At 32.4% G+C, this 22,386-nt stretch overlaps 4 protein-coding genes across 11 annotated transcripts in view; 1 reads left to right on the forward strand and 3 right to left on the reverse strand.

Moving 5' to 3' along the window:
• LOC130666009 (uncharacterized) overlaps positions 1 to 3,821 on the reverse strand; it is a 70,919-nt gene extending 67,098 nt beyond the window's left edge. Inside the window, exons 1-3 of one of the 3 annotated variants that reach the window (XM_057466639.1) lie at positions 3,509 to 3,821; positions 2,361 to 2,592; positions 1,216 to 2,271 (exon numbers count right to left, since the gene is read on the reverse strand). In XM_057466639.1, coding sequence (XP_057322622.1) covers positions 1,216 to 1,225 — 10 coding nt within the window. In that variant the 5' untranslated portion in view covers positions 1,226 to 2,271; positions 2,361 to 2,592; positions 3,509 to 3,821. Of the gene's footprint in view, positions 1 to 1,215; positions 2,593 to 3,508 lie in introns of all 3 variants that reach the window. The other 2 variants (XM_057466641.1, XM_057466642.1) reach the window with 2 other exon arrangements.
• Positions 3,822 to 8,357: 4,536 nt separating this feature from the next.
• On the reverse strand, positions 8,358 to 9,866 carry LOC130666014 (THO complex subunit 6 homolog). Its single transcript, XM_057466649.1, has 5 exons — positions 9,697 to 9,866; positions 9,368 to 9,592; positions 9,135 to 9,302; positions 8,788 to 8,950; positions 8,358 to 8,713 (listed from the first exon to the last, which is right to left on the reverse strand). Exons 1-5 carry the CDS (start codon positions 9,810 to 9,812, stop codon positions 8,393 to 8,395), a joined length of 993 nt encoding a protein of 330 aa, XP_057322632.1. The 5' UTR covers positions 9,813 to 9,866; the 3' UTR covers positions 8,358 to 8,392.
• A 113-nt stretch (positions 9,867 to 9,979) lies between these two features.
• LOC130666015 (uncharacterized) lies at positions 9,980 to 18,177 on the forward strand. Of its 3 annotated transcripts, XR_008989604.1 has the most exons (5): positions 9,980 to 10,174; positions 10,246 to 10,291; positions 10,442 to 10,608; positions 17,772 to 17,868; positions 17,934 to 18,177. XR_008989604.1 is itself a non-coding variant. In XM_057466651.1 (4 exons), exons 1-4 carry the CDS (start codon positions 10,146 to 10,148, stop codon positions 17,779 to 17,781), a joined length of 252 nt encoding a protein of 83 aa, XP_057322634.1. In that variant the 5' UTR covers positions 9,980 to 10,145; the 3' UTR covers positions 17,782 to 18,177. The 3 variants fall into 3 exon arrangements, 2 of the variants coding, with proteins under 2 accessions (XP_057322634.1, XP_057322633.1); XM_057466651.1 differs by having other exon boundaries at positions 17,772 to 18,177; XM_057466650.1 differs by lacking the exons at positions 17,772 to 17,868; positions 17,934 to 18,177 and adding an exon at positions 11,235 to 11,696.
• LOC130666011 (NAD(+) hydrolase sarm1) overlaps positions 13,607 to 22,386 on the reverse strand; it is a 28,062-nt gene continuing 19,282 nt past the window's right edge. For 3 of the 4 annotated variants that reach the window (XM_057466644.1, XM_057466645.1, XM_057466646.1), the window contains exons 2-9: positions 20,123 to 20,260; positions 19,120 to 19,331; positions 18,793 to 19,042; positions 18,499 to 18,666; positions 17,528 to 17,629; positions 14,931 to 17,089; positions 14,636 to 14,869; positions 13,607 to 13,746 (exon numbers count right to left, since the gene is read on the reverse strand). In XM_057466644.1, the coding sequence (XP_057322627.1) occupies positions 14,662 to 14,869; positions 14,931 to 17,089; positions 17,528 to 17,629; positions 18,499 to 18,666; positions 18,793 to 19,042; positions 19,120 to 19,331; positions 20,123 to 20,260 (3,237 nt within the window). In that variant the 3' untranslated portion in view covers positions 13,607 to 13,746; positions 14,636 to 14,661. Of the gene's footprint in view, positions 13,747 to 14,635; positions 14,870 to 14,930; positions 17,090 to 17,527; positions 17,630 to 18,498; positions 18,667 to 18,792; positions 19,043 to 19,119; positions 19,332 to 20,122; positions 20,261 to 20,363; positions 21,180 to 22,386 lie in introns of those variants that run through there. The other variant, XM_057466647.1, reaches the window with a different exon arrangement.

Raw genomic sequence — 22,386 nt, forward strand, 5'->3', positions numbered from 1 at the left:
TAAACCCGCGACTTGTTTACTTAAATTTTAAATATTTAATTATGTTTATTATTTTTTTAGTGATTTGCAGTTTTTTACCGCATTCACTCTCATATTTTATCGTACCCTGAGTTTATTTATTACCAAGTTATTATTTATTCAAAAATACTTGTTCCCTGTCACGTATTTTTGTTTATGATCCGCGGGGGGAGTTACGAGTTCGCAGTTTTTTTTTGTGCATAGAAAGTTTCGTGATAACTCGAGGCACTTTTGAGCCTGCAACCGGTATCCTGTTGGGCCCTTGGGCATCATCGGTTTGATAATAAAAATAATTCAGATTTAATATACCCGGGGTTTTATTTATTTTTAATCAGATTATTATTTTTATAATCGCATTAAACCCGAAGGTCAGCGAGAGTCTAGACTAAGAATGGAGTTTTATTTTTATCGGGTTACGAGATTAATTGAATTTTAACGAGAGAAAATTTATAATGAGATGCTTTTTATGATTTTAATTTTTATTAATCCTTTTTTTTTTTTAATTTATTCATAGTTGTTCTCATTTTCCATATTAATTTTTTTTCGGTCGAGACACAGTTTCGTCGGCTCTCCCAAGTACTTTCTAAATGCGTTAAGGTGACTGCACAACAAGATACCAAATGACCGGAAGGATTCTGCAAGCGAATTTCGTAAATATATATACATATGTATATGTGTATATTTTAAATTATTGACTACTAGTATGTCTAGTATAGTAACGGTGTCGTTAATGTCAACATGTAATATTGCAGAGGTTAAATTTAAAGTTGTAATTTAAAAAAAAAATTTCAAGTCGGCAAGTAAATGAGCGAGTAGACGTTAAGAGCTAAAATAATAAAATAAAAAAGTGATAGTCGTCAAAAAATGATCCTTATAACTCAAGAGTTTTCAAGGCGAGCGGGACAGCGAACCGTGAATCCGTTTTTTTCGGCGGGCAAATGTCTTTAATTCGCGGTACATAAACTTCCGGTCTTACTGTACATCGTATGTCAGTTAAAAAAAAGTAAATATTGATTTATTATTTGAAAAAAAATTACTGCTCCAGCGAAGCTCGCAGTTGCAGAAATAAAAAATTTGAAAAAAAATCGCGGGTAAATTATTCAAAAAAAAATTCACCAGCCGGCCAAGACAGGTGCGAGTTAAAAAATAAAAAAAAAAGTTAAAACTATACAACTTTATTTAAAAAAAAAAACTTACCCGTCCCCATGGCTGATACCAGCCTCCACGTTATCTTTCCTCCTCTCGCGCCAGTGGTTCTGTTTAATCACCTTCAGACAAAATATAAATCTCCACTTAAAAGTAAAATAAATATTTAAAAAAAAAAAAAAACCAAGATAATAAATATATAAATATATAAACAACAACAATAATCACAACCACTGATAATAAAACCAGACACTCGGAACTCTCGAACTCGTGTATATCGACTTGGTCCTACCGGGAAGACCGCGGACGGACTGGTACCACATCAGTAACTCCTTTGGCGAGACTCCGCGGGTCTTACTAACACAGACTTACCGGCGTAGCGTCGAGTACTGACTACCTGTACGTCAAGCCGCGAAGCCTTGCGATTGGTCGAGAAGTACCTTCTCCTATCTCCGTCTCCGTCCAAAGCTTTATCTCAGTAACCGTCTCTCCTTCACACTCCACGCCCGCTCTGGTGTCTCTGTCATATCCACAGCTCGTGGGCTGTCCGACTTCTTCGACTCCTTCACTTCGTCCCGGTCCGCTGCACGGGCTCCGGAACTCTCGCGGGGTTCATACTCCCACGGAGGAAATAGGTGGATACTGAATAGAGTTTAATAAATTTAAGACAACTCTAACTCTCTTTGATTTTTATTGATGATGCCACTCTATTTTTAAATGTTATGACATCTCAGACAGCCAACGTCTGTTAAAAAAAAAAATATAATAAAATAACAGTTAATTTATTTATTTAAAGTAATCTAATAAATAAATGGAGGTAAAGTCAGTCAGTGGCTCATTATCACGTGTCCCAGTGTAAAGATCAACAAGAATTTGATGGACGAAAGGTCATCCTGGCATTATAATAGTCGATTGCACGCGAGACTCGTTGGTGTACGTCCTTAGCCATGAGTTCACCGACTCCCTCATTCTTTATCTCTTTTTTTCCTCTATCCTCACTAGATACTCTCTTATTTTCTCTTGACTGCTTCCAGCTCATGGATAGACTCTGGTTCTGTGCTGGAGTTTTGTTTCATGTACTCGTCGACTCGCGGACTCGGATAATTTCTGTATATATATACAGCTACAGCAAAGCAACAACTCAGCTAATGTAATGTAACATAAGCCGAGGAATTGAAGCTCAAGTACATACATACTCATGTACGACAGATAAATCGGTGGACTGTCTATGTGCGACGGATGACGCCCAGTAAACACAGTCCTGGAGCCCAAGTAGAACCGGGCAACGATCCGTGATGAGGAAATGAGTTACACCCTCTCTGCTGATTCCATCCGAATAATAAAACTCCACTGGATTATCATTTTTTTATTCTTTTCATAACTTTTCGTGACAAAAACCAGAGGGTGGAGGCAAAAGTCGATCTATATCTGAAACGAAATAAAGATTTATTGCGTTAATCCATCAACGATTGTCAGAAAAAATATCTTTTGATCATCGTTACAAATCACTGGGGACCATTTGTATCTTCATTTGACATCTTTACCTGGGAGAGACAACAATAGGAATTTATAGTTCGAGTTATTTTTGTCCTAATGGTTAAAAATAATCCGAACCCTTGCCTTCCTACGAGTTATAATCATGAGATGCGCAATTCGTGGAACACGCGGAATAGATACCGAGAAGTCGACGCACCCGCGGTATTAAATATATATGTATATATATATTTAGTGCTCAAGAGTGAGCTCGACGCCTGGTAAAGATGCATGGCTACAAATAAAGTCTCCTCGTTTATTTATTTATATACAAATAAATATATAAATAAAAACCGGACGGTTGAAAACCCAGTCCTGCTAAACATGACATTTAATTCTTTATTATAAATGCAAAATAATAAAAAGTATAAATAAATGAAAGTATGATTTGATAGCATTAATAAAAGTTGATAAGTAAATATATAATATATGTTATTATTATTTATTTATATGAATTTATTATGCAAATCTATGAATTAATAAAACAGAGGGTTGAGTTTTGCATTGCGTTTAAACTTTTATTCAAACGAAGGACTCGCAGTTTAGCAGCTAAATAACGATTTAATTGGAGAAGCTGGGCCGTGGACGTGCTCGGTATGAAACTAGTGTCAGGACTACGCTCGCGATGGTCAGCGGGAGTTTAATCCCGCGGAACTATATATAGATTATGAGCAAGACTTAATACTCTAGCTCAACACTAGAGTAGAGAAGTGTAAGTTAAAGAAGAGGACTGAAGAGTTTAGAGGATGATGGAAGACAGCAGAAGATGATGGAGTAGACGGAGAAGAAATCAAAAGTGGCTCGTGCTCACCATAACACCCTGATGGTTTTTTATTTTCAGTCTTGTGGCCAGTGTACTGAGACCACACTATACTCTATACTCTGCCATCATCATCATCATCATCATCATCATCATCACGACCACAAGTATTACATATAAATATATACATATATATATGTACACTGTAATGTAACGGAGTATCGCAGTTTCTTTCGTAGCACTCACGTTCATTTGGTATTCTTTTCGTCGATGCGTCATCCGCCGACGCCGTAGCATGCCGGATGGCAGCAAGTTGCCCGGCAACTCCTCAGGGTCACCGGCTCTTATGAAGGACGATTAGAATACCTAAAAAAAAAAAAAATTATTATTATTAAACTGCAAAAATTTGCGGAGTAAACTCAGATTAAATCAGGAGTGAACTCGGAGTAAATGCAGAGCGGGTGAATGTTGATTTATTCAGTTCCCTTAGAGTAAAACTCACTCCGGATGGAATGGATAGGGATTTAAATACAATCTGTATTCACTAGGAATTTACTCCTGATTTTTTTAGTTTATTATTATTACGCTGTAAAAATTTGCGGAGTAAACGCAGATTAAATCTGAATTCGGAGTAAATCCGAAGCGGGTGACTGTTTATTTATTTGATTCCCTTGGAGTAAAATTCACTCCAAAGAGGAGTTTATTTTAATATTAAAATTCCGAATTGAATGCAGTTTAAATAAAATTCAAATCACGCCGAAATCATTCCGTTGGAAATAAACTCTGAATTTACTCCGTATGCGAAGTGATTTTTTTAAAACTCTGTAACTACACGTGGCGGAATAAAATCGGATTTAAATAAAATCCGTAATGACTTGGAATTTACTCCCGACAAATTACAGTCTACACTGTAAAAAATTCGCGGAGTGAATGCGGATTAAATCCGGAGTGAATGCGGAGTAAATTAATTTTTAATTATTCACTCCCCTCGGAGTGAAATTCACTCCGCAGGGGAGTTTTCGCGGAGTAGATAAATTTCTATTAACTTAATCCCTCCGGAGTGAAATTCACTCCGGAGCGGAGTTTTGAAAATATTGTTAATAAAAAATTGCTTCACTCAATAAAATCGAAGTAAAAACTCGCGTATTACATTATTGATCAGCTGATACGCACACACATACACACACACATATTTAGACACACACGCGCACTCGCACGCACACATTTGCACACACGCACACATTTGCACACACACACATTGTTAAGCAGTTTAATATAAATTTATTTAAGTATTAAAACTCCGGACCGGAGTAAATTGGGAGTGAAATAAAATCCGCGTTACTCCGAGATCACTCCGCTAAAAAAAAACTCCCAATTCACTCCGCATGCGGAGTGATTTTTTTTAAAACTCTGGAACTCCGAGTAGCGGAGTGAATGCGGAGTGAATTCGGATTTAATTTCAATCCGAATTCACTCCGGATTTTTTACAGTGTATTATTATTACATTGTAAAAATTAACGGAGTAAATTCGGAGTAAATTTGGAGCTGGTGACTATTTATTTGATTACCTTCGAGTAAAATTCATTCCAAACGGGAGTTTATTTCAATATTAAAATTCCGAATTGCATGTGGATTTAAATAAAATTCCAATCCTTCCAAAATCATTCCGCTGGAAATAAACTTCATATTTACTCCGTATGCGAAGTGATTTTTTATAAAACTCCGTAAGTCCAAGTGAATTCGAATTTAAAGAAAATCCGTAATCACTCGGAATTTACTCCCGATTTTTTACAGTCTATTATTATCATTATAATTATAATTATAATGATAATAAGTATGAAGATTCGTGAGTTTATTTAATTGGGCGAAAGTCAAGTGTCGTGGGAATGAATAAAATAGTAATAATAAACCTGACGGTACTTAATTTAATTTTTAATTAATTATCAAAACATAAAGATATTTCTCAGTAAAAATAAAATAAACTATGAATTTAAATATGCTGATTGGCTTTTTAAATATTATTTAAAACTACAGTAATTACTTTAATACACACTCGCCAGTGAGTCTTAGCATATAAATATAAATTTTCTCATCTAATGTCTACAATTGTTTATATTTAACTGTAAAACTTAAGTAATAATACCAATCCGGATAATTACGTAATCTCTATCATAAATATATATGTGAACAACTAATAAATATTTCTTCTTGTTTACTGTTGTTTTCCACTCAATTTTATTAAACTTATTGTCCATATATGTTTAGTATATTAATACTTATATAAGTTATTTATTTTTTTTTTAAATAAATAATTAATAATAATAAATATTTCAATGATCAAGGCATCGGATGTCAACGAGGGAAAAATGATATCAATTTTACGGATGAAATAAAAACTGTTGCCTTGAATTATGTAATAAAAAAAAAACGGAACTTATTAAGTAAATTGTTTATGATAAATTTCAATTAAAATGATAAAAATATCGATGATTGAAAATATAATAAATTACTATAATTATTTCGCAATTGTCTAAAGTCTAAATACCTTTAGTTTAAAATATATATTAGGGTGTTTCAAAAAAAAAAAAACAATTTTTCTTTTTTTTTTATGGTATCCAAAAATTGAAAGTATAACTAAAAATAAGAATTTTGGTACCATTCCGAGCTCTTAATATCGATATTAAGGTTTGCCTCAATCCATTTTTCTATTTTCCATTTAAATAAGACGGGAAAAAAAATTTTTTTTTTTTAGAATTTTCCAGCTCATAAACCAATCAACGGATTTTTATGCACAACAAATGTTTTTGTAGGAAATTGAACGCTCTACAAAAAAAGTCTCTTATCATTTTTTGATAAATCCCACTGTTCAAAAGTTATTTAAGTTTCAAATCAAATTTATAGTAAATTTTGAGATCTTTTCACTTTTCCGGCGAAACTATCAGTCTTATTACAAAATGTCATAGAAACTTTTCTGTAGATAATTTTATTCCTTACAAATTATTACGAATAAAGTTTTTCGAAATTCTGCGTTGTTTTAAAGTTATTTCCATTTCAATGCCAAGCTCTTAAAAAAATAGATTTCTGATTAATTTTAAGTGCTTGACATTGAAATGAAAATATATAGAAAACAATGTGGAATTTCGAAAAATTTTATTTATAATAATTTGTAAGGAATAAAATTACCTACAAAAAATGTCCATGACATTTTGTAATAAGACTGATAGTTTCGCCGGAGAAGTGAAAAGATCTCAAAATTTACTATAAATTTGACTTGAAACTTGAATAACTTTTGAACAGTGTGATTTATCAAAAAATGATAAGAGACTTTTTTTGTAGAGCGTTCAATTTCCTACACAAAGTTTTATTGCGCATAAAAATCCGTTGAGTGGTCTGTAAGCTGGAAAATTCTAAAAAAAAAAAAATTTTTTCCTATGTTATTTAAATGGAAAATAGAAAAATGGATTGAGGCAAACCTTAATATTGTTATTAAGAGCTCGGGTTGGTACCAAAATTTTTATTTTTAGGTATACTTTCAATTTTTGAGTACCAGAAAAAAATTTGTTTTTTCTGAAACACCCTAATATATATATATATATATATATACTTGTTTGATTAATTATCGGTTGTAAAATAGATCTACTAATTTCGAGTAATGGAATAAAAAATAATATATTTTATTATAGAGTAAAAAAAAATGTAATCTAAAGTTGGCAGAATATGAGGAATAAAAAAATATAATCTCGTTTAATGATTCGCATTTACGTCCCTCTATTTTATTCTTATGCACTCATACTCATGATCCGAGTTGCGGCTCGGAACTTTACCGTTACGGTTTCATTTTTACCTCTAGCGAGGTGCAATTACACCGAGGAAACTAATAAGCACCTACGCCGGAGAAGAGCGATCCTGGCGATCACGATTCCTGGTGCCGGGGCCGGGGAACCAGGGACTCATTTTTTTTTTCATTACCATCAAGCAACTCCACCTTGCAGATGACAATGAGCAGTCGCGAAAGTGATGATTACCCGCGAAATTGTCATAATAAATAAACTTATAAATTTTAATAGTCTTTCGGTGAATTTTTCGTCAGCAGTCGGGCCTTTTTTACCCGTACTTATAAGGCGAAGTGCTTTCTCCGTACCCGAAACTCGAGGAAAGATCAGAGACGGGTAACCTTGGAGTCATTATTATTATTTTATATTTTTGTAATCCTTTCTCATTTCACTCTTCAATATGTGGGCGGAAATCGTCAGCCCACGCTCGGTATCTGAAGCAACACGAGCGTTTTCTTCATCGAGTTTCACGATTTCCATTTTATTTTATTTAAATAATTCTCCATGCAGATGGGGGACGTTAATTTATTCAAATATTCAAATCGACTATGATTCAACTCGACGGTTTTGGTCATAAGAAGTACCGACAATTGTCTTGGGTACGTAGGTACATATGGAGTTCGAAAATCCTATTAAATGTTTATAAAATTTATCCTGGGATAACTGAGATGATACTTAAAGTTTAAGAGTTGAGCAATTTACTTTATTCGCTTGAAGAAATCTCGGGAATAAAAGTTTAAAGTATTTTCTAATAATTCAGTGAATTGCAAGTCTGACCTTGACTGCTGGACGGTTAAGAGCCAGTTCTTCCCCTTAACTTCATATATATATATATTGTTGTTGTTATTCGCTCTACTCTACGGTTAAGAAAGAATGCCTTGATGCCAGCAGAAGCAAGACGTTGAATTAGGGTGGCAATTTAGCGCTCCGGCGGCCTCTAAGGACGTCAAGTTTTTTTAAGGAAGACTCTATACCTACAACTCTAAGCTACTGCTCGTTTAAAACTTATCGCGAGGCATTCTGATGACGTAAGCGTAATAAATTTAAAAAACTACTGAATAAAATAATTTATAAGTTGGTAAAAAATATAATTTTATTAACATCACGCAAACTTAAATACTAATTCCCGGTAATTGAAGTTGGTGCAGATGTCTATTTTGTTGCTGGAACCGGCGATGCTGAGAACTCTGTGGGGTTTTTCTTGATAGACGATACTGTAGACGGTGTTACTAGAGGTGGGTACCTCGGCCAGTGTCTCTCCTTGATAATTCAGGTGGTAAACATACGGCATCGTACCTCCAGCAATGACGCGCTCCTCAAAAATTTTAGCCTCGTGAATGCCCTGGTCGGGTAAATCAAAAATAGTCGCGGGTTCCATGGTGCGAAGGTGCCAGAGTGAAAGGTTCGGACCGCCCCCGCAGAGCTGAGATAAAAAAAGCTGTCAATAATAGAAACTTTTTTTTGCTTTTAATTTTAAATATTTTTTTTTTTAGTTACCAGCCAGTCTTCGGTAAAGTCTACGGCGCCAATCCACTTTCCGAGCTTGGGTCTCGCGACCTTGTCGACTAAATGCGGCTTCAATATACTCGTATTCTCGTATGTTCGTAAATCCCAGAGACGAACTGATCCATCTTCACCGGCACTCGCCAATTGGTTGTTCCTGATTTAAATTTATGGTATTAAATCTCGAGCTCTTTATTATTTTATCTTACAGTCATTTTAAATTCCGGTTTGAATACTGATAGCTTTAGATTATTATCTTTTATTGTCTCTAATTAAATGTTTTGTTTAAATTTAAATTTTATAATTATAATCACTCGTATAAATAAAAAAAATAAACTTACATTAATGATAGACAATGAATGTAACTCTCATGACCTTCTAATGCCTTCAAGATCTTTCCATTGTCCAAATTAATGATATAAATTTTCTTGTCACCACATCCAGCATACAAATAATGTTTGTCGTTTGAATAAACCATGTAATTAACATCCGATTTTTCTGAACTGTCTCTAGAAATATTAATTGATTGTTTAATTAATTAATGATGATAATAATGATGATTAAAATGAATTACTTGTCAGCAGGAATCTGCACAGTCCAAGAAACTTTTATTTTTGAAGCTTTGCTGGACGTAACGACGTTCCAATCCCACCCGGATATTTCTCCAGCAGCTCCGGTGACCAAAAAATTATCAGTTGATAACATTGTCTGTACATGTTGGTCTGGATGTGCTGTAAATTTATATGAAGGCCCTGGTAAATCATTTTCTTCAGTTATTGGAGTCAATGATTTAGATAAACTGAAAATTTAATTAGAAATTTAAATTTTTGAATTTTTGAATTAATAATTTAAATAAATAAATATATAACCTCATTGTTGGGATTTTAATTAATAAATACTTACTCATATATTGAAATATCTCCATAAATATTTCCAGCAGCTAAATGTTTTCCTGATGGAGAAAATGATTGACACAGAACTGTGTTGTAAAATAATTTATTATTTAAACTTTCCGGCATTTTTCACTCAAGTGTCTTTGACAATTTATATTTATATATATAGATATATAATATATATGCAGTTAAAGTATGCAGAGAAATTTATTTTACCAGCAAAAGTTCTATGGAATTTAAATTACCGCCAGTAGAGTGCGCGCGCGTAACTTCAAATATTTTCGCGGGATCGGACATTTTCGTCAGCGGCAATTAGTTTTGTTATGATTTCGTTTTATTTACAAACTAGTATTAATTATAAACGACTTAAAAAAATATATTAATTATATGTAATTGTAAATATTAATTTTTTTTTCGTTATTATTTGCAGTTTAATTTTTTTTTCTATTTTATTTAAAAATGGTGCGGAGAAAATCCAATACTCCCAGGTTTGTAGGTTATAAATTTATTTACTTTTTTATGTAATTGATTTTCTAATTATATAATTTAATTATTCAAGTACCAAAAGACCGTCGAATGCATCAAAGCAACGGAAATCTGATCGAGTAAGTAAATTTTAAATTTAAACAAAAAATTATTTTGTTTTTTGAATTTGAAAATTAAGTTACTCCAGAAATAAAAATTCAAATTTATTAAAAATTGAGTTTTCTTTTAATTAATTAATTAATTTATTTATTTTATTTTATTTCGTTTAGACAGAAGTTGTTGTTAATAGAAATCGCAGAGTAAGAAATGGAGTACGCGCACTACAAGAAATCAGATATTTAAGAAGATCAACAAAATTACTGATACCTAAGTTACCATTTTCAAGGCTAGTACGCGAAATTATACATGAACTTTTTCCAAGGCAAGGTATCGATAGGTAAGAATATTTTTATATTTAAATTAAAATAAAAAACACAATTGATGATGACACCGAAGATAGCGGACATCAGTTTTCATGATCTAGAGTTAGCAGACAATTGAAATTTTCTGTTTTTTTTTTTTTTTTTTCAACGAATCAATTACAAAAAAAAAATAAACTAAAAAAATGCACATGTAGAAAACTTAAAAAACTACAGGTTCAATTTTTTCTTATAATTTATTTAAAAAAAACAAATCCAAAAATCAGTAGACGTCGGTTAACTTCAGAATCATCAATTTTCTTTTAAATTTAAAAATTAAATGCCGGCAAAAAAAAATTTAAATACATCCTAAGTACTTAATATAAAATATATATATCATATATATATTATTTATTTTAATTACAAATGACTTATTGATGGAGACATAAAAATTATTAGACGTCTGTTAATTTTATTATCAGAATTATTGGCGGCACTTTTAAAAATTTCAAAACTCCAGAACTTATGACGTCAATAATTGGAGCCTCAATTGAAAAATAAATTAAATTCTAATTACCAGAATTATTAATTATGAATTTTTTAAATTATAATTTCGAAGTACTTATTGATAACAGATAAAGGAAAAAAAAATTGATATTTATAGAATGCAAGCGACAGCACTCGAAGCACTTCAAGAAGCGACAGAAATGTATCTCGTACAATTTTTCGAAGACGCTGTTTTATTAGCGTATCATTGCAAAAGAGTTACTTTGATGCACAGAGACATGATACTTATGCGAAGGCTTCGTGGACGCGATGATGTAATTAATAAATGACTTTATCATGACAAATTACCACTCGTTTGACAGACGATAGATAATTTTTTAATCACAAGTGTCACAAATTAAAATAACTGACAATTCATTGCCTTAAGATTAATAATTATTTTTTTATTACTAAATTATAAATACTAACTTATATTATTCATATTATAATTTAGATATATATTTATATATGTTTTGTATTTTCTATATCTCATAATTGTGAATATAATTAATTGTAATTGTTGAATTTTTTTATAAAATAATTAATTAATTAAACTAATGATTAATAATTAAAATTAATAGTCCGAAAAATAAATATATAATAAATAAAAATATGACAAGTATATATATCTGCCTTAGATAAAATTTTTATTTAAATTTAATTAAAAACTAGTAATTAAAATATCTAACAATAATAATACAAAAAAACTTATATTAATATATATATATATATATATATATATATATATATATATATATATATATATATATATATATATATATATATATTTATATCTTAACAATTTGTTAAATAAAATAATAAAAATATTACAATAATAAAAATATTATTAAGCTGCGTTTAAAAAAGCGTTAATTTAAAACGCCGTTAATTAATAATTATTTTTAACAATTTTAAATTATCAGTAATTAAAATGACTAATTTTTTAGTACGGGTATAATAATTTTAAAAATATAACATGTAACATGTATATAAACTAATTTACAATTTAAATATGGTACAATTGATATTTATATAAAAAAAAATATACGTTAATATGCATACATATATATATATAAATTTATAAATATAAAGCTATTGATAAAGCTATAATTGTAAGCGCAATTTAAATAATTTAGTTATTCAAATTTATAAGACACATTTCAGGCACAATTTTTTTTTAAATTTATAATTTCGCTGTCTAATTTTATTAGAAATAATTTCAGCAAAAAAAATATGAGAAGTTTTAAAAACTTCCCGCTGTTTTCGAGCTTAGAAACAAATTTTTGAGCACCGAGCACTGTCCATCTTTGGACATTTAATACTTTATTTTAATTCATGAAAAAGTGTAAAATAAAATTTCTCGTGTAACAGAGTGACCAAAATATCTGGGTAGACATTTTCATAATTAATTGTCACTGCGTATTTTATTTTAATTTTTCAAGTGTCCAAAACTGGCGCCAAAGTGCCCAAAAAACGGTACCTCTACATCAAGACTTGGAACTTATTATATTTTGAGGTAAATCGGGCAAGTAGTTTATGAGTTACATGAAAAAAACCTCAAAAAAAATTTTTATTTCTCGTACAATTCATAAACTATTAGACCGATCTTCAAAATCTACCAGATCTAAATCTTGATGAGTCCTTTCGCACACACACATACATACACACACGCACACACGTCCATCCGACATAAAATAGGTCTGATAAAAACTCGATTTTTAAAATCGGATCAAATCCATAACTTTCCTGTTTTTGAAAATTTAAAATTTTCATAGCGGGAAATTAAAAAAAAATATTTTACGTCAGTTGCATAAAATTTACAATTAAATAAAATTCTTATATATATATAATAATTAATGATTAAAATAATATATAATGTATTGATATATATATCACCTTGGTCAATTTACTTTTTAATGAGCGATCTCATTTTATTAACGCATTTGTTCATAAAATTACTTTTGCGTTTGTCCAGATCACTCTGCAGTGATTGAACTGACCCCTGGACAACGGTATCTTTAAATTCATTTGAAGATATCGATTCACTTTCATCTAATCCCGCTCCACAGCTTTTAGATTTAGCTAAAGTACATTTATCATTTATATTATTATTATTTATATTATTATTTTTAATATCAATGTCTTTATCACCGTGTCCTTTTATATCACAGCAATCAGTTATTTTACTTTTAGTTATTTCACAATCCAAAGACAGTTGTCTCGTTGGATAATCAAATTTATTACTTAATTTATTAACTTCAATTGACTTAGTCCTTGGCCGTGGTACTGGTAACGAAGGAGTAACTGGACTTGGTTCAACTTTAGCTTTTTCGTTACTCGGTTCTTGCAGAGATTCCGGTACTGGTACAGGTGATTGATTGTCATCAAGAAAATCTTCGAGACTACGTGACCGCGGTCTCGTTGAAGGCTCTGATTTATCTGTCAGTCTCTTAATTATTTTTTCCGGTTGATCCAGAAGTTCCAGCGAGCGCGATCGTGTCGATGATAACGACGGATGTCTCGCCGGCCTCTTGGGCTCTGGACTTTTTCCCGGATTTGTGTAAATAAATTTACGTGATGGAGTTAACGGCATTCCTATCGGTCTACTCGGACTGGAAGTTTTTCTAAATCTTTAAAAAAAAAAAATTGTTGTTATAAAATCCAGTTACTATTAAATATTAAATTTTTATTTGCAATTGAGTCGTTTATTTAAGAAATTCTGTCCAAATTATATTTTAAAAAATTATTATTTTTATATATATCAGTTTATTTTTAATTTCTAGTCACCATTTTTGCAAAACGAAACCTTAAAATTTTCGGAAAGTTAATTTTTACAAAATTCAAATATTTGGCGCGATTTTTAAAATGAATTCAAAAAATTAAATCAAATTTAATTATAAAAATTAATTTTTATAAAATTCAAATATTTGGCGCGATTTTTAAAATGAATTCAAAAAATTAAATCAAAATTAATTTTTACAAAATTCAAATATTTGGCGCGATTTTTAAAATGAAATCAAATTTAATTATGAATATTAATTTTTATAAAATTCAAAAATTTGGCGCGATTTTTAGGATGAATTCAAAAAATATTTATGATACTAAAGTCAGCCGACGTCTAATAAGTTTTGATTTTTTTTAAAAACTACAAATTACAAGATAAATAAATTTTTAAAAAATTGCACCTACAGATTTTTTAATTTTCTATATCTGCATTTTTTTTTTTTTTTTTTATGCAATTGATTCATAAAAAAAAATCCGAAAGTTAACTGTCTGCTAACATGAGGATCATAGATATTCTTTGTCTCTCCCCGAAAATTTTCTACTTTGGACTCATGAATTTTCTCAAATATATGACCCAATAAACATCTAATCCACAAATTTATGAAATTCCCAACGCAATACCCAGAGTTAATATTCAAACCAACCTACTTCGTTAATCGCCTTTAGGGCTGCGTGTAATTAAATAAAAGTATTTACACAAATAATTACTAATATTAATTTAAGATAATAAATTACCTATTAGCTATGGGCGGGTCCTCTAGTCATTCTGAACTCTTATTAGCGTCTTTATTAATAGTTTCTTTATTATTATCTTTATTGCTCTGGCTTTCATTGCTCGGTATTCTTTGGTAAGCAGGTGGATGCCGCATATTCGAGCTCGCTGGTGTACCTGGAGATGTTATATCTTTGGACCCAAGTCTTAGATTGCTTGTATCTGTTCGTACTGGCGGCAAGTCACCTCGCATGAACCTAAAAAAATTAAACATCATTCAGATCCTCATGAAAAATAAATAAATAAATAAAAACTTACCTTTCTAATTTGTCAACGCAAGCGTCCTGGTAGTCATGGATCCACCTGACGCCATTGAAATGACAGACAGCGCGCATATCTTCCGGCAACTCTTCAACCTGGGGCCACTGGAAGTTGTCAATTATTGGAATAATGTTACACTGGGACGTTAAAGCTGCAACTATTTCCCGGTGGACCCAGTCCTTGCCTTCGTCATCATTAATGCATCTGCTGAGCGCGTCGGTTGTCAGAACCAGCAGAAAATGTTTCGCTTGTCGAATACTTTGCAGCAAATTGTTGTCAAATTTACCAGCCTCCAGTCTCTCCACGTCGAGGAACACCGAGAACCCGCGTAATTGCAAATGGACTTTGAGAAGACTAGCCAATTGAGATCCATTTGATCGACGGTAACTGACGAAGACATCAAGATTTTTATCCGGCGCTTCGAGTTCATTTGACGGCAGTGTTTTCAGCTGCATATTTTTAATAGCATCCATTATTCTTACTCGGTGAATACTGTTTATGATTCCACACTCTGTTGACAGCTGATCCTCTGATATATTTTGTATATAGTCTTTGTCAATGCCCGCATTGAGAAGACTGTAAGTGTATATCGAGAATTCCTGACCAATTTGCAGTAAAAAAGAATTCAAATTACCCGAGTCCTTGCTACTGTAGTCCGCCATTTTTTTTAAGTTCTGCAACTCGCGGGTGAATCGTCTCCTCTTGATGCCGTTCGTTAAACCGATGTCTTCTTTTAAATTTTCTTCCGTCAACTGAAGAAGTAAATCGCCGTCTACTCGGCTGTCAACGAAATCCTGCGAGTATTCACCGAAGCCAATTTGTTTGACCCATTCCTTGACGTCCTCCGAGGACCAAAGCGGGACTTGTTGGCTCAATTTGTGCGGGACTTCTTCGCCAATCAAAGTCAGAGCTCTTGCCGCGTACTTAGAAGCGACTGCATTGGGACAACTCGCAACTTTCTTCAGTGGTTCTATAGCACCGATATCTCTAAATATATCCGTCTTGCCCTGTTCCTTTTTGATACCGGCTTCCATGCAGAAGTGAAAAGCCGCAAGACTCCGGGCTTCTTCTCGTTTTGAACTGAGAACCGGTACCAGGCGTTCGAGCCACTGCTTAGCCTGCCCATGAGCATGAGCCAGATTAGATTTAGCGAACTCCGAAGGATTGTGCGAGGTGACGAAAGGTTCCAGAAGATCCAGGACTCCCGACTGGAGCACAGCGGCTTCGATTTCTTTGTTAGCGACCAGTACAGCGATGGCCAAACACGCGTAGTATTTAATGTTGTCGTCATTTTGAAAAGCCAGCGGGAAGATCCAAATGGGAACTTTGTTGCTGATCATCAGTTCCTGGTTCTCTGCGCCTCCGTACAGGGAGAGATTAACTAGAGCACTGGCACAGTGTCTCAGAATTTCTACATCAGTCATTCTGCATGCGAATAACAATTGTTCTAATCCTCCAAGATGGATGACTTTGCTGCAAGTGTTCTCACTGTGCTTGAAAAGATGCTCCAGAATACCGATTCCCACTCTAGTGTAGCTGAAGTCTTTATTTTTTGGATTCACGCACGCGCAGGCGACACTTACGACCTCATCTAGCCCATTCTCAACAACATAAGCGCGATTTTCTGTTATCAGACATTGCTCCAAAACACTTGCCGAGGAAAATTGAAGCTTTGGATCCGTTGATACGCAATTTTTTATCATGAAATCCAACCCGCCGCGTATCCTCAGTGTATTGCAAAGTGTGTAGCCAAGTTCGTGACCATGGGTGGGTACTGCCCAGGCTTTTTGAATAATACTATGAATTTTATTTAGTAGACATGGAGCTTTTGTTGTCGAACTTGTCAAAAACTCAACAAATTTATCCAGCAAAGCCGAATATTTTTGTCGCGCTTTTTCGACATCTTGGGCATTGGCATTGGTACAGAGCTGCGTTAAATCATCTAGAGGCAGTGCTAATAAATCGTCTTCAGTATAGGGCCCATTTAGCAAATGATTGACAGCCGACGCCGCTGTTATCAAAGCAGCCGTCGAAGAAGTCACTTCTTTTGAGGAAGCTATCGTTACACTTGACTGTGAGGATGATGTCATATATTTCTGATTTGAAATTCCTGATGCCGTTACTGTCTGTCTTTGCTGCTGCGCTGCCATCGCCGTCTGCAATTTAAATGATTTATTTGATTAGAAATAAAACATTTGTTATTAATTATTTAAATTAATTACAGCCTTGAGTAAAAATTAAACTCGTGATTTATAAATAAATGAATAATAAATTTTATCACAATCATAGATAATTAACAAATTAACAGAATCATGAATTTTTGAAATCACGCCAACGTTTAATTAAAAATTACTAAATCTCACGTTAATATCGATGATGTCATCAGCGAAAATGAATTATTTGAATCAATAGCAAGCTAAACTGTTGGATACCAGTCCCAGTTCTATTTGCTATTGAATTTTAATTGAATTTACTATTTTATTAGCACTTATTACGACTCGACTTGCTAATATCAGCTTGTCAAGATATAAAAGCTATGCGTGATATCATTTTATATAACAGAAGATAAGAAATTTAGCTCATGATAAAATTACCTTCTCAGAACTAAAGGAATCGCTTTGTAGTTTCATGCTAGATGCTGCTAAGTTGTTGCTCTCCTGATGGGAGAGATTAGCAGCCTTAAGACTTCGCTGTTCCTGCAACAAAAAATATATAAATGTATAAATCGTTTGATAGAAAAAGTGATTCACGCTCGGAAAATTTCAATTCTAAATATAAGTCCCGCATCAGTGCCCAAGAATCTGGCTCGGTACTTTTATTTTTTTTTTTTTATTTCAGATATCGATGAACTTTACCAGGGCGTTTAGCGCGGAACCGTGGATCCGCCTGTTCACTGGCCACGGTACGCTCATATTAGAGAACACGCGAGTCACTGGTTCGTAAATTTTAAATAAAATAAAAACTACAATCGTACATCAAACGTTTTTAACAAATACGCAGATGTACTCACTCACTACGCGGATAAAAGATGAGCCAATGTAGTGTCTGATAGATTTAGTATTAGTGAGGAGGATTTTAAAAGAGTGGGACGTCCCCACCGTCAACATCAATGACGGAAAACGTTTAATTTTATCACGACAAATCCATACGTCATTCATCGTATCTGTATTATATATGTACATATCTACAGTAGTCTTATTCTTATGTACGAGTCAAACCAACGACATCAACTGTAACTTAAATTATTGCTAATTAATAAAATAACTAAATTTTAAAATTGGTACCAAGTCAAGCCTCTGCCCGAGTTTCGGTGAATTTTGCAAAGACGGCGAGTCGACATTTAAATATTTTGACAGTCGGGAAAGTCTCGGGCCCATTATACTAGACCACCGAGTGCTACACTATGACTACATATATGAAAGCAACCCCACGATAGTTTGATATCGACCGCGGGTTGCTAAGCGCAACCTGAACCGCGTCAACTCCGAAACTCAATTTACCGGGAAAAATAAATTTAGCGTTAGCGCAAGACTTATTTTAGAAGATATCAAAACATGAAAATTACCCTTGCAGTAGCAACGCTTTTTTCAGCAGATACTCCGTCTACTTCAACCCGCGCTCTTGCAGCAGTCGCTGCACTTTCTTCTTTGTAAGATACATCTCCAGCTTGCAGAGCTCTCATCTCCTCGCAATTAGCGGTCGCTTTCTCTGCACTGAATCTGTCCGTGACCAGCTAAAATATAAAATAATAAATCATTGGCACTGTTTATTTACGCAACTAATTTGTCTTAATAACCTCGACCTGTCGGACAGATATACATTTTTTATTAGCTAATCAATCGTCACCTGAGATTTTTACCTTGGTAGTCGACGTGCTTGTCATTTTTTTCTCTTCGAACTTCATGCTCTCCTGACCGGCCAACCCGATGCTCGATATATTTATCGGCGTGTTGATGTGATGCAAATCGCTGAAGGAACTCAGCGGGTCCAGTTGGGATGTCGAGTCGATGCTCATGTTTCTGGGTCTTACACTCGTCGGCGATGGAGTTTCCGGGTCCGGGAAGGTGACAGTTGGCTGTTCGTCATCAGCAATACTCACGCTTCCTTGGCTAATTAATTTAAAAAAAAATAATAAATTAGTGATTTTAAATACAAATAAAAATTGTAATAAAATTTATGAATTTACCTGTCGAAATTGTGCGCTCGGTGTGGTCTAGGGTAAATGGTCTTCATTTCATCAATCCCAGTACGTAACTCAGTGATATTTGATTTTACAGCATTCAATTCTTTTTTCGAAGACGATGTTATTGTTGACAATACGCTCCTGGTTTTGGTGCTCGAACTGCTCGTGGTGCTGCTGCTGCTACTACTGCTGCTACCACCTTGGCTCTGGTACCTCTGTGAACGATAAAAAAAGAATTATATCTCACAGCCACCGAGAAACTTAAATAAAATTCTATTTCCAATTTTATTCAGAGCCCGTGACTCATTTCTCCGACGAGTAACTCACGGGGTTTAAAGCCGACGTTAGAATGCCAAGGATGCTATTTAACACCAGTCCCTTCAGAAAATTAACACCTGTCTATACCAGATAGACACCACATACTCATCCGTCTGTCTCTGTATCAGTTAATCTTGAAGATTTAAAATAATTAAAAAATTCAAATTGGCATCGAGTTTTGACCACTCGCCAATTTTGCGTTCAAGGTAGAGGGCATTATGCAAGTGACGAAAACATTTCCCTTAAATATCAGTTTACTTTCTTCTCCTTTCCTTGAATTTATTTTTTTTTTTTACTCAATTTATTTGTCGCCAATTAAATTTCAAATGATTAATTTTTCCCGCGGTTATAAATAAAAATTTGAAAAGAAGTGGATTAGATTTAAATATTTCGCTGACAAATTTTCGAGTTTATTTTTGGTTATTAGTAAATTTACTGAAAAATATTTTCATTTATTTATATTTTTATATTTATATTTTTTATTTGTTATTGTAATTTTTTTTTCTTTTTTTAAATAATAAAGGAGGGAAATTTGAATTCCACGAAATTTATACAGTTGTAAGGTAAGTTTACAAAAAAAATATTTACTAAAGAAAGATAATGATGATAATAAAAAGTGTAATATAATAGAGGTATTTTTAAAAGTATTAATTTATTATTATTATTTTACAAATGGATAAATTATTACCTGTGATAATGCTGAGGCCTGTGGGTGTGTTCTTGTCCCAAAATTATTTTTAGATGGAAAGTCTTTGTTTATATCGAGTGGTAACCCAGCTCGAGAACGGATATCTCCGTTTTCGAGATCGCTCGGAAATTCCGACATCTGTAATTCAAATAAAAAAGTCATATATTTATTATTAATTATGTAAACAAGAAATTAAAATTTATGACACAAAATTTTTAATTAAACAAAAAAAATATCACACCTTGAAAATAAAAAGTCTTGAGTTTAAATTTATATGCCGGTACTTTAATAGTAAAAATATAAAATTTCAAAAAAATACGCACGTGACATTTGATTTTTACGCGGGACATAAATATTTAATTCGATCTTTCTCGAATGTCTCGAACGTCTAGCCGACATCGAATCACGTTTAAGTGGAATGTCCGTATTGGAGTTTAAATGATACGATGATAAAAATATATAAATACCTATACATATATATCTATATATATGTAATAAAATTCATGAGAGAACGCGAGGTAGAAATCACACGTGAGAGAGCGAAATAAAAAAACGCGTCACGCGATTCTGCCCACGTGGAAATATCGCTGAGAAAAACACCGATCTACGATAGCCAATATTGTACTGATATATAAAATAATATATAAACATATATACATATATATATATAAACATGAAAATAAAAATTAATGCGTGCGTAGTAAAAATTTTTACGACATGAAATAAATTAACACGCCCTTTGTCCCTTTTACTTTTCGAGACGAGACCTTGACACAATTTCCGATCCGTGCTCTTCTTCGGGTAATCTTTGTATCAACTTTTACTTTTTGTAACACATTTTATTTTTAAATTACATTCATATTTAACGTCTGTATTGTACGGACACATTTTTTATTTTAGAATCACTCGGTACGGGAATTGAATGACAGTTATGTTCGTTAGCGGATTTTTTATTTTTTTCTTCTCCACATTATTATTATTGTTGTTGTTGAACGTCAAATACAAATCACGATACGTGGATAATTGCGTGTATGTCTGAACATGTACTGATGTATCTCCTTATAGTGGGAGAATTATTATTCGTAACGATCTAAGCGCCGCTACACGTGGTGGTGATCCATGAAACTCGAGATTAGGTAATATTACTTTGCCTTTATTTGTTAATTTTTTATTTTATTTTTATCATCATTATGTTTATTATTTTGTTTTAATTACTTTTTAACAACACGTAAGGTGCATGTGTGTTTTGTAAGATTTTGTTACATGGAGTATTGTTATGATTTTTAATTTTTTATTTTTTTTTCAAGGTCTGTGGTCTTGGGATTAATATGAATATGAATGTATGTTTATATTTTTAATCAAGATATTGTTGCAATTGGAGTAATTAAATTTAATTAGCTTGTGATGTATGGAATTAATGCTTTTTACAGAAAAACTTTGAATATCTCGCAAACTATTGGACTTATGACAAAAACTGTGGAAATGTTTTTTGTAGGAAATTTAATTTACTACAAAAAAGGTCTCTTTAGTTTTTTTTGTAAATCTAATAGATTTAAAATTAGAAGTAGTTTTCATATTTGGAGTCTGGGTCTAATTGTTTACTATTCAATTTTGGTTTTTTTGTTGAACGATAGATCGGAAACTATGAGAGGTATGAGAAAAAACTAAGAAAGCTTTTTTGTAGGACATTTAATTTGCTACAAAAAAGGTCTCTTTAGTTTTTTTTGTAAATCTAATAGATTTCAAATTACAAGTAGTTTTCATATTTGGAGTCTGGGTCTAATTGTTTACTATTCAATTTTGTTTTTTTTGTTGAACGATAGATCGGAAACTATAAGAAGTATGAGAAAAAACTAAGAAAGCTTTTTTATAGGAAATTTAATTTGCTACAAAAAAGGTCTCTTTAGTTTTTTTTGTAAATCTAATAGATTTCAAGTTACAAGAAGTTTTCATATTTGGAGTATGGGTCTAATTGATTACTATTAAATTTTGGTTTTTTTAGTTGAACGATAACTCGGAAACTATGAGACTTATGAGAAAAAACTTGAAGAGCTTTTTTGTAGGAAATTTAATTCTCTACAAGAAATATTTAATAATTTTTTGCTGTAAATTTGATATTTTTTGAGTAATGATAAAAAAACAATATAAATATTTAATAAATCGTGGATTTTTTTGTTAAAAAAAATTAGGAAGTATTATAACTTTTAATATATTTATTTATGAGTGATAAAAATTTTTTCCATAATTTTTATAAGGTTGCAAAG

Source organism: Microplitis mediator, chromosome 3, assembly GCF_029852145.1.
Source record: "Microplitis mediator isolate UGA2020A chromosome 3, iyMicMedi2.1, whole genome shotgun sequence".
NCBI lineage: Eukaryota > Metazoa > Arthropoda > Insecta > Hymenoptera > Braconidae > Microplitis > Microplitis mediator.

Excerpts from the sequence above, each read along its gene's own strand:
- LOC130666014 (XM_057466649.1), bottom strand. The coding sequence starts at position 9,812 with ATGCCGGAAAGTTTAAATAATAAATTATTTTACAACACAGTTCTGTGT. Across the intron at positions 9,303-9,367 it reads GTGCAGATTCCTGCTGACAA|AGACAGTTCAGAAAAATCGG; the intron begins GTAATTCATTTT and ends TAATATTTCTAG. Across the intron at positions 8,714-8,787 it reads ACTTTACCGAAGACTGGCTG|CTCTGCGGGGGCGGTCCGAA; the intron begins GTAACTAAAAAA and ends TTTTTATCTCAG.
- LOC130666015 (XM_057466650.1), top strand. The coding sequence starts at position 10,146 with ATGGTGCGGAGAAAATCCAATACTCCCAG. Across the intron at positions 10,292-10,441 it reads AGCAACGGAAATCTGATCGA|ACAGAAGTTGTTGTTAATAG; the intron begins GTAAGTAAATTT and ends TATTTCGTTTAG. Across the intron at positions 10,609-11,234 it reads CCAAGGCAAGGTATCGATAG|AATGCAAGCGACAGCACTCG; the intron begins GTAAGAATATTT and ends TGATATTTATAG.